Source organism: Odocoileus virginianus, chromosome 26, assembly GCF_023699985.2.
Source record: "Odocoileus virginianus isolate 20LAN1187 ecotype Illinois chromosome 26, Ovbor_1.2, whole genome shotgun sequence".
Taxonomy (NCBI): domain Eukaryota; kingdom Metazoa; phylum Chordata; class Mammalia; order Artiodactyla; family Cervidae; genus Odocoileus; species Odocoileus virginianus.
The window spans coordinates 32,152,855-32,164,229 of NC_069699.1; the positions used below are offsets into that span (position 1 = coordinate 32,152,855).

An 11,375-nucleotide genomic window follows, 5' to 3' on the forward strand; every position below is an offset into this window, starting at 1 on the left:
TATGGTCTTAACAAGTTATGCCTGCCTGGTCCTAAGACTTTTATAAAGTAGATGTGACTATCACCAATGAAGATAATAATTGTACTGATTTTTCATTATAATTCTGGCACTTTTTTGCTTTATATTTTGAGACTATGCTATTTAGTCCAAGTTCAGGTTTATTACATTTCCCAAGAGAATTGTTCCTTCTATCAGTATACAACAGTTTCTTTTTTATTAGCTTTAAGTCTTTTTTTTGGGAGGGGGGCTAATGTTAACATTACTATCTACTCTCAAGTAGCATTTCTGAATCAGTGAGGGCTGACCAGAGAAGTAGAATCACTAAGAGAGGTAAGAATAAGGAGTTATCACAGGGATACGAACAGTAATTGTGAGAGCTAATTAGGCACTTCATATAGAACTGTTGCCTCTGCATGGAGAGTTGGGACAGAAATTCAGAAGACAAGCAATCAGGAAGGAAAGATGGGTGTGAAATGGAGACAAGCAAGGACAAACTGAATTTCACATTCTCCATCACACCAATCTCGATGCTGTGGGTGTCCTGTAGTACCAAGCAGCATCCTTCACCAGAGCCCACACATCTGACTCAAAACTTAGAGAAGCTGAAGAAGAAGATCCAGCTGGAGATGGAGCAGCTAGAGGCCTGGCTTGCTTCCTGAAGCCAACAGATCATTCATGAGGTATACGAACTGCAACTGTGTCTGACCCCACACCAACCTTCTGAGCAGGAACACAAATGCTGGGTCACTTTCGCCTTCAAAATATTGTGCAGATTTCTCTTGTAGCCAGGCTAACCTGGAACCCTCCTGGAAAGGGAGTTCTAGGAAACAGTTCTTGCTCAACTATGCTGACAACAAAAAGCCACCACAATTTACATGGTTATTTTCTTCTATTTCTTTAATTTTATTCTTTCTGTATAATTATGTTTGAGGTATGTCTCTTGTAAATAACATATATCTGGATTCTTCTTTCATACTATCTAAGCTATCTTTCAACTATCATGGTTTAATACAATTACATTTATTGGGATTTAAGACTTTCATAATTTAGAATTATCTTTCGAAAATGAACTAATATATATAGTGAATATAATTCATGCTTTGCATTTCTGAAGTATGTTATACACATAACTTATTACTTACCACTTCTCCAGCCGAGGCAGCCAACATATGTGTCACAGGCATCAAATGTGAAGAAGAATCAGTGTGCAAAATCCATTTCACATATTCATAGGTGACAAAAAAGGCAGCAGCTGAAATTTAAAACAAACCAATCTTTCACAAAGCTTGAATATCTACACAAACTGTGAATATGTTTCTCAAAAAAAAATTACAACTCAATTATTAACTTATGAGACAATAAAGATAATATTAAATATGAATAATATAGTGTGTTTATATTTATAAATATTTCAAATATAAGTAAAAATAATAAAGATACAATAATAATATATACTCTTCCCTGCCATCCCATCACTCTTACAGATTTCACTGAGCCCATGTTACACGCTTGACCTTGGACTTCCAAAAATGCAGAAGACATGATCCCTGCTGCCATGAGGAACCCTAACAGCTAACCTGGCATTTACCAATTTGTACTGACAAGTCACTTAACACTTTTTAATAAGAGTTTTAGAAAAGGATATGAATATCCATGATCCAAAATATCTTTACATATGATCATAAAATAATCAACTACACTAGTTTACAGACAGGTTAAAACTGCAAACCTATATCTCAATAAAACACCTATTCCATTATGCTTTATTGCTGGATACTCAAAATCACCATGGCTACTTTTTACTACCTCAATTCACCTTTACTTCAAGAAAACAATCAACTATTTAATTAAAACTGAAAATCAAAATCTCTAAAAAGCTACCCCCATCATATGAACTAGCAGCACAGGAAGGCTTTTAGACTTGCCCTGTACTGTTAATCAAAGATGTGTACCAGTCACATAAAAGATTTGGCATGAAAGATAAATACATGGCAAAATCATCTTTCAAAGGTCATTTGAACATGTCACAGCAAAGTCTGAAATACTCAGGAAAAGAGCTTGAGAGTGAAAACCAGTTCTCCACAGTCAGTCAGCTTGCAACAAACTCTCCTCAGCAGCCCACGAACAGGAGGCCAGAAGAGGCGGCACACTGTCCCTGGATAATTAAGGCCCGAGCAGGCAGCTGTATTTAGTTAACGCAGGACCTAATTCCCACCTGCAATTCTTAACTAGGTTGGTCCTATTTTGGCCCACTCACGAAATGGGCTAGAACAGGGGTGCCTAATCTCCAGGATCTAACACCTGATGATCTGAGGTGAAAATAGATATAATAATATGAGAAATAAAGTGCACAATAAATGGAATATGCTTGAATCATCCCAAAACCATACCCCCCACACACCCCTGTCTGTGGTAAAATGGGTCTTCCATGAACCTGGTCCCTGGTGCCAAAAAGATTGGGGACCACTGGGCTAGAATATTACCAATCAAATTCAGTTCTAAGTTCCTCCTACTGGACATCGCACCACCCACCCCCATCCCCACCCCCCCAGTGGAAAAAAGCAAACAAACTGGTTTCTCTACATTCCTTCTACATTCCCTTCTAAACATGTTCTACTTATGAATCTTGACTGCAGTTCTTTCCTCTCTTCTTGCAGCTCACACTTGCAGCCCAGCACCCCCTGCACAATATGTCCTCAAAAAAACCTACAACCGCTATATGTGAAAATGGTGTATTGTATTCTGAAGAGAACTTGAACCAATAGCAGAAAATGTTTAAAGTTCCTCACAGAGTTTCAGTTCACTAAAAATTTGCAGAAAAACAGCCATTTCTGGAATGCTGGCACTCTGACTTTTCATCCAGCCTCTCCTATTCAATGATGTTCTGTAGAGGGCAAAGTAAAGCAGTCCGAGAACATCCACTTTCTCAAACATACAAAAATTCAAAACCACGTTCTCTATGTAAACTCCTGCTCACAAGAATCTAAACCAGTCCCGTGAGCTTAATGGAGGCCCATGTACCCTGCAGACCATCATTAATACTTCATCTACCAACAATCCCTACATAATATGTAAGAGAAAAATTTACAACAATGCAGGAGACAAGGTAAGGAGTACCACCCAAAAGATAGGGACTTAGTAACATACTGATATTTCTTTGCAATTCCCTAGTTCAGAGGTTCCCAAACTTGTCTGCATATTAAAATTACCATGGGATATATATTTCTTTAAAAATTCAAAGCCCAGGCCACACCTCAGACCAACTAAATTCCATACCTCTGAGAGTGGGTCACAGGCAGCAGTACTTTTAAAAAAACAAAAAAACTCAAATGATCAGGTGACTGAAACACAGACAAATACAGGAACCAAGGCCTATCTCCCACTAACAGAGCTATATTTGGCATGGAGTGCGTGCTAAATGGTAACTTGCTATAATCGATTACTGAAAATTTAGGCATAAAAGAATTCAAAGTGAGTGTGAAAGTCACTCAGTCATGTCCGACTCTTTGCAATCCCATGGACTATATAGTCCATGAAATTTGTCAGGCCAGAATACTGGAGTGGGTAGCCTTTCCCTTCTCCAGGGAAAAGAATTCAAAGATAAGCTCAAAACAGTTGGTTGTTCTAAGGATGGCTCGGGGAAAGGGAAGAAGGGATAAACTAAAGGACCAAAAATATCTGCACTACAGATCTTTATGTGAATACTGTACTTTTTACAGATGGACATTTCAATGTCAAGTTAACAAGAAAGAATTTCTAATGAAATACACTGCGAAAAAGAACTCAAACCTTAGAATTTAAGAATCTTCTGTCATGTTGATGTTTGGTAGAAATCAACACAATACTGTAAAGCAATTATCCTTCAATTAAAAATAAATCAAAAATAAAAAAAAATTTTAATTTTTATTTTTTATGGAGCAGTGAGTGGTTTTGTGAGTGTGTGTTTGACGGTAGTGGTTTTCTGTTTGCTCAGTGTGAGTGCCAATCAAAGCATCAGTAAACAATTATCAAAATAAGTACCTGAAAAAAGAGTACACCAACAGGTGGATTAAATAAACCAGGTTCACCTGCTCCATGAGACTCCCCAAGGCAGAGGTCACTGAGGTTAGCTTCACATCTGAATCACCTGGGAAGCTACTAAAACTCCTGATACCCAGGCAAAGCCAAGACCAGTTAAACTTCTCACAGAGACACAGGCATCAGTGTTTTGTAAAACTCCCCAAGTGATTTCAACATTCAGGCAAGGTTGAGAACAACTACTCTAAGGCATCACAATCAACGTTAGAGGAACACTTTAAGGATTCTAACTAGGAGTTCTACCAATGAAAACCACTTTCAAAAGACTGCTCGTGGTTTTGTTTTTTTGTCGTTGCTGTTTAGGATGGCATATCTAGCACTAGTTGAGTCAAAAATAATGGATTAATGACTAGAAAACAAATCAACTACATTAAACATAAGGAATTCTATCTAGGGTTGGACCACACATTATTCTGAAAGTAAATCCTATTAGCTTGGCTTTATATAAAGCAAGGGTAATATCAACATAACTGTTACCATTAGGAAAAGATCCAACAGCAGCAGAAGGAACTCCGGCGTACACTCCACAAAAACCGCCGGCCTTAGAAAAGCCCTGGGGACTCTGCAGCCTGGTCTTAATGGTATCCAGAGGGAATAATATCAAGTCGACAGAGACACCTGCTATTCCGCCAGCCTGGAAAACAAGTTACAAAAATATAATGTGCCATTTGAGGGATGGGGATAAGATGGAAGTTTTTAAAGCATATTTCTTTCAAACATGGTTTTAAACATCACCAGACTACTCTGGTATAGTCAAAAGACCTCCTACCTAAATCTACAGATTTGTCCTGGGAAAATAACCATTACTGAGCTATACTTTCAAATTGTAAATGTTATATTTTATATCCAGTTTTAAACAAATGTTTAACAATTTTTAACAATTTTTATATTAATTTTAAATTCATTTTTAATGATTTCATAGGGTTCAAAGAAGTAAAATAAACCTCAGAAAAGAGTTCAAAGTCTCCTTCCTTATCCTGAAAAACTGAGGTAACCACTTTTATTGGTTTCTTATTGTATCCGTCCTAAGTTACTTTAGGTATATATACAAGCAAATCCGAATATGAGGAACTTCCCTGGACATCCAGTGGTTAGAACTGTGTGCTTCCACTGAACGGGGCACAAGTTTCACCACTGGTCAGGGAACTAAGATACCACATGCTGTGCAGTCAAAAAAATGCATAAAAAACAAGTAAATGGTAAATTTTTAAGTAAAAGATGGTTTGCAGCACTGTGTTTTTTTCATTTAACAGTTTATCTCAGTGATCTTTCCAAAGCATACCATATGTTGTATTTTTGGCCTTTTTAACTGAGTAGTGAATCTGCATTTAAAAGAAAACTGTTTTGAAATTTCCATTCTAAATGTGTAATGCTGCCTGTGAATCTAGATCCACATTTTAAGAATCACGTGGAGAAGGAAATGGCAACCCACTCCAGTATTCTTGCCTGGAAAAGTCCATGGACAGAGAAGCCTGGCGGGCTGCAGTCCACGGGCTTACATGACTGAGCATGTGTGCACGAGGGTGGAGGGAGATGGGTTGGTAGCAATAAAGTGGTAGAACTAAAAAAAAAAAGAATCACATATCTGAGGGTTCTTGGTATTTTCTCTACTTTTTGTATATTGGAAAATTCCTTGATAAATTTTAAGAGAATAAATGAAAAAATAGAGCTAAATTCCTAGAGGGCATTAAACCTGCCCCAAATGCATCATCTCCCAAGAGACCCCATGTTGCTTCAGGGAAGGTGCACTTTAAAAACTGATTGAAAACCAAGTCTGCTCCTTGTGATTACAGTAAAGCATAGGTAGAGTAGAACATTTAAAAAACCGGTTACAGCTGAGTCAAAGCAAAATGAAACCCAGAAAAAGAGAAGCTCAGAGACAGCTCAGAGAAAGGTCAATACACAAGGTCTAGAGGTACCATTTAAAGACATGAATCAACACCATTTTATAGCAAGTAAATGAAAGAATTATAAAGCGGCAATATGGTTCCTATATAGTTATTTTTAAACTGAATTGCTAACTTTCTTATCTTTTGAACTTTGACCTATGTGAATATATTACCTATTCAAAAAGTAAAAGCAGACATTAAAAACTATATATTCCATGACACAGAAAAGAGGAATCAATACTATTCAAACATACAGGCAGAGTTCAAAATCATGTTGTTTCCATCCTTTGGGATTGCAAAGTGCTCAGGTGGTATAAGGGTTAGTACCTAGCAAACACTTTCTGCTCTGTTTGCCATGCACGATAAAACCACTGCAAGAGTTCACTGGAAAAATGAAATTATTTGGATGAGAAATGAAATAATCTGTTTTTCAATGAGTCAGCATAGGTCAATTATTAAAAATTAGTGTACACTACCTTGAAAGGCATGACAGAACCATGCAGGCCACTCTGCAAATGACCTAAAAAGTTGTCACGAAAAGAACACGGAGATGTGCCAGTGGAGTATCAAGTGTGAGTAGGGAAAAAAAAAAAAAAAGACAATGTGGAATATCTTTCTGGATATAAAGAAATCATCTAAGCCACAGGGCAAAGGTCACAATTAGGAAAGTTGAAAAATAAAAGTTAATTTTTTCAACATTCTTCTCACTTATTCTTTAAGGACTTCATAAATTCAATATGTAAGAAAATATTTTGCGTGCCTCTTCATTTTCTCAAAACACAAGGAAAACTAAAATTTTTGTGAGAATGTCTGATATGACTGATTTCTTTAAAAATATGCTGCACTTCATTCTAATTTTCTCTTTAATCTTAGAAAGGGGTTCACAAAGATGCTTGCTATCTACTGCTAAATTTTAATCAGTAAGTTAATTACTCTTTTAATCTATTTGGCTACTTTGCATGCACTGATTCTCCAGCCCTTCTTTCATCAGAATTCTTGTATACTGAGTAAATGATCAGATTCAATCTACTGATCTAGCAAATCATGAATCAAGAGCTACTAACTTCAAAAAAAAAAAAAAGAGCTACTAACTTCTTCTGTGGATTTCAAACTTCTATAACTCAAGTATCATGTAAATTCATGAGAATGGAAAAAATACAGCTAACAGGAATAAGAATACATATATATTTAGACATACAGCAACATGTTTAAGATTTTTTTAAAAACCTTAAGGAATGCTTATAATTTTACATCAAGTCAGCATCAACTGAATCTTAAGGAACTCTACCGATTTATTTTTTTTCTTCAGCCTGAGAAATTATTTATGATCACGTATCAAAAGGTTACCAAAGGATTCAAGATTTACGGTAGCTTACACAGAAAATCCTAAGTACTAGACAAAAATCCAAAAACAACAGAACACAGATAACCAGCAAGACTTACCTCACCATAACAATTTATTGAGATCATGATACCATATACAATAGATAACATATATACCATGACCTTAATTTAAAAGTGTTACAGACAGCAAGAGTCTAATCAGTGCTTTGAAATTCCTTTGGTAGTTGAAGAAAGTTAAGATTACATGCTATGAAACCTTTATTTCTCCAAAGAAAGCCGGCAAAAACAGGAAAAACAAAAATCACAGCTATTCAACTACAGGACAAAAACTAAACCACCTGCCTAATTTAACTAAGCAAAATGATCACAGGCCCCCAGCCTAGACCACAACTAAGAACAAGAAAAACATTAACATGGCTTCTCCGGAGAACATCCCTCCCTGACATTCTCGGTTTTCTCCACAGTGAGGTGGCCACCAGTGACTTTAACCTCCTCAATGCAAAGCTGTGGCTTCCTATGAGACCTGCCTTCTTCCACATCCTTCACCCACTCTCCCTGCAGCACTTCTTGACCCTCTACACTAATGGCAGAGTTGTCTTTGTAAAACAGATTTCCACGCTCTTCAAAGCTTCCAAAAGCCCTTAGTATGAAAAACAGAATCACAGTACAGCCTGCAAGCCTCTAGAAGTTCACCACCGTGCCCCCCCCCCTCCACCTTCTCCACCCTCAACTCCATCATTAACGCTTTGCCAGGTACCTTCTTGCCACCATGACCTTTTTCCTCTGAGTCATCTGATTTTGCTTATTTCTAGGACTGTGTACATGATGCTCTCTAATCCCCCAAGTCTGTGTTTAGACCCTCTTGTTCTACACTGATTGGAATTTTAATTCTATAGTTGAGCATCTGACCATTTCTTCAAAGTTTGTGTGTGTCCCACCAGACTGTAAGATCCATACCTGTTTTGTTCACCAATATGTTCCCAGCACCAGTACACAGCAGGCAATTGTAGGCGCTTAATAACTATTAGAAGAATACATGAATTAATGACTGTAACAAAAGGTTACTAACCATGTTTGGGGGGGAGGGTGGTCATTGTCATTTAGTTTTATTTTTTGAGGCCAAGCAGCATGCAGGATCTTAGTTCTCCAAGATGATTCTCAGTAATACCTCAATTCATTTCTTTCACAGCACCTTACGGTAAATCTTTGGTTTGTTTGCCATCAAATCTCCAAGGGCAATCACAGTACCAGTAGGCAGAATATAAGGCAGAGAAACTGCACATGAAATGAATTCAGCCAGAGCAAAACTTTCCTTGAAACTTCAACCAATCACTCCTAATTTTACTCTCTGTAACTACACTTTAAAAAGTACACATATGTACCATTATTTAATAAATCCTAAATAAATTTTAAAACCATGTTTCCTTCCTTAACTGACACCTGCTTTCAGCAACTGCTACTGTTGTTGACTTAAGAGACAGCCTTAAAGAGCAGTAAGGGGCACGAAATCCCATGTTACAAGGCCTGGAATCTGTGCTCAGACACTAACACACATGAAATGTATCTCACTTGTGTGATTTCGGACAAATTATCTAACATATCACTTCTCAGTTCCCTCACTGAGAGACCTAGGAGAAGACTTCAATTGTTTGTCAGAATGAAATCAGATGCTGTACCTAAAAAGCTTACCCTACTTCCGCACAGAGCAATGCTCTCACAAGTACTACCGCTATCTCACGAGCTGTACAGGAAAACGCCTTCAAAAGCGGCAAAGCCTCTCTCTGCATCTCTAAAACCTAGCTTTCACAGATCTCAACAAAGCTGGATTTTAAAACCAACCTTCCACACGTCTGAGTAAAATCCCCCTTCCACATCTCTCCGAACCACACTGAAAGTAACCCTCACGTCATTTAGGCTAACAATCATTTCCCTCTTCAGCCTCCACTACCAGAAAAGGTCTATCTTGTTCACCATGTTATCTCCCACACCTGCAGAAAACATTTGATAATTGAATGAAGAAAGCCCTCTGGGTCTCCATTTCTCAGGCAAGGTTTTGTAAAGATATTTGTCTGTTTTCTGCCTCTACCCACTCTACCACAATGAAAAAACAGGCAATCTGTCTGGTTCACCACTGTATCTAGTAAACCCTACTGGACCTCTTTTTAAATATTTATTGAAGGACTTTGGCAGGGCGGTTGTTATTTTAAGACACGTTGATTCTTTTTCTTTCCTATTATACACCACTGACTGCATAGCGCGGATATTTGGGCTCATCAGTACATACCTAAAGCCTAGAAAAATACTCAGAAGCAGAATAGCCAATTGTGTATTGAATGAAGGGATACATCATTTTCCGAGAATAAAAAAGATACAGCAAAACAAAACTACAGTCTTGGCCAACAGGTCTGGAAGCGGCTTGAGCGTCCTTGTGAATATTTTTTAACTGCCGAGTTCTCCAAAGTGTGGTTACGGTATATAATTGTATACAATTAAAGCTTTTCTTTTTCCTTTAAATAAACCGCGGTGCGGAGGCCGAGTGAAGAATCCCACCGCTAACCCACTCCTGTCCCCTCTGGCATACAGGTGGCAGACTTGGGGACTTGACACAAGCCCCGGCGCGGCCCAGGACCCCCGCGCTTCCTCCAGGACCTGGTATCCGGTGACCCAGCGACGATTCACCTTGCAAAACCGGAAGACAGAGAAGACAGCACGGGCTCCAGTGCAGGACTCCGACACTCCTAACGCCCTGTACTCACCACCAGCGAGGCTGTGAACCCAGGCTGGTCCATGGCCCCATAGACTTGCTCAGGGTTATAACTCAAGGCTGACCAGCGGCGAGTCACGGGCACCTGACACTGGGCGCCGCCATTTTGGAAGCCGCCGGCACTTCCGCGGCCACGTGAGGCTGAACCACAACAATTACACGTGCAAACGAGGAAGCTGCGCCGGGAGGAGTGCCGGGATGGAGGGGCGGAGTCTGGAAAGGGTGATCTAGTCAAGTCTCGCGACTCTTCCCTGCCTCCAAGTCCGACAGCTTCTCAGTAGGCTAGGTGGAGGAACTCTCGCGAGCAAATGAGCCTAGACTGAGACCCTGCAGCAAGGCCCCGCCGCCTTGAGCGCAGGGTGAAGCCCAAGCGTTAACTCAAAAGAGGCGTGGCTATAGTGGAAGGCGTGGCCATGGAGCTGCCGGACTAGTTTCTGGGGAGACCTGTGGCTTCCAATGTTATTTCTTTTTGCTTTATCGTTTGGCTTCATCTGTAGAAATTTCGTCTGACGTTTCCATAAAACAGACTCATCATTAGAAAATTATTAACTATAGAAAACCACTTCAAAAGTTTCCTTCTTGAGATTTCCCTGGTGATCCGGTGGTTAAAAATCAGCTTGCCCATGTAGGAGACACAGGTTCTATCCCTGGTCAGGGAACTAAGATCCCACGTGCCAACAGGGCAACTAAGCCTGTGAGCCACAACTATTGATCCCACAGGCCACAACTACAGAAAGCCCAGGTGCAGCAACCAAGTGCCACGTGCCATTAAAATTATTTTTTTTAATTCCTTCCTTGAGTTAAAAATTAGCATCCTCTACTTCTCCTTGTTGTTGTTCCGTTTCTAAGTTGGGTTGGACTCTTTTCGACCTTAGGGAATGTAGCCTGCCAGGCTCGTCGTCCATGGGGATTTCTAGGGGAAAATAACGGAGTTGGTTCCCATTTCTTCCTCCAGGGGATTCTCTGGGTTCAGGGATCGAACCGGGGTCTCCTGTGTTAGCAGGCAGATTCTTTAGCACTGAGCCACCAGGGAAGCCCCTACTTCTCCTTACGGACAGTTTTTGCTCCTAATATTATTCACTTGTTCAGTTATTCATTTGCTCATCTTGTTAGTTGTGGTACCAGTGACCACTTTAAGTACTTACTATAAGCTTCTTGGAGTGGACAGTGACTTTACATTTTTTAAATAAATACCTTCTAAGTTTGCTTCTATTAAGGGCCAACAACATCTCAGATAAGGTGCTCTTAATACAGCTGCTTTGTAAGGTGAGCACTGTTGCCATCCTCATTTTACAGAGAAT

General features: G+C 39.3%; 1 protein-coding gene across 4 annotated transcripts in view; it reads right to left on the minus strand.

The window, feature by feature from the left end:
• SLC25A26 (solute carrier family 25 member 26) overlaps positions 1-10,388 on the minus strand; it is a 151,202-nt gene extending 140,814 nt beyond the window's left edge. Inside the window, exons 1-3 of one of the 4 annotated variants that reach the window (XM_020896555.2) lie at positions 10,067-10,388; positions 4,555-4,711; positions 1,143-1,252 (exon numbers count right to left, since the gene is read on the minus strand). In XM_020896555.2, the coding sequence (XP_020752214.2) occupies positions 1,143-1,252; positions 4,555-4,711; positions 10,067-10,099 (300 nt within the window). In that variant the 5' untranslated portion in view covers positions 10,100-10,388. Of the gene's footprint in view, positions 1-1,142; positions 1,253-4,554; positions 4,712-9,959 lie in introns of all 4 variants that reach the window. The other 3 variants (XM_070455711.1, XM_070455713.1, XM_070455710.1) reach the window with 3 other exon arrangements.
• Positions 10,389-11,375: the final 987 nt, after the last annotated feature.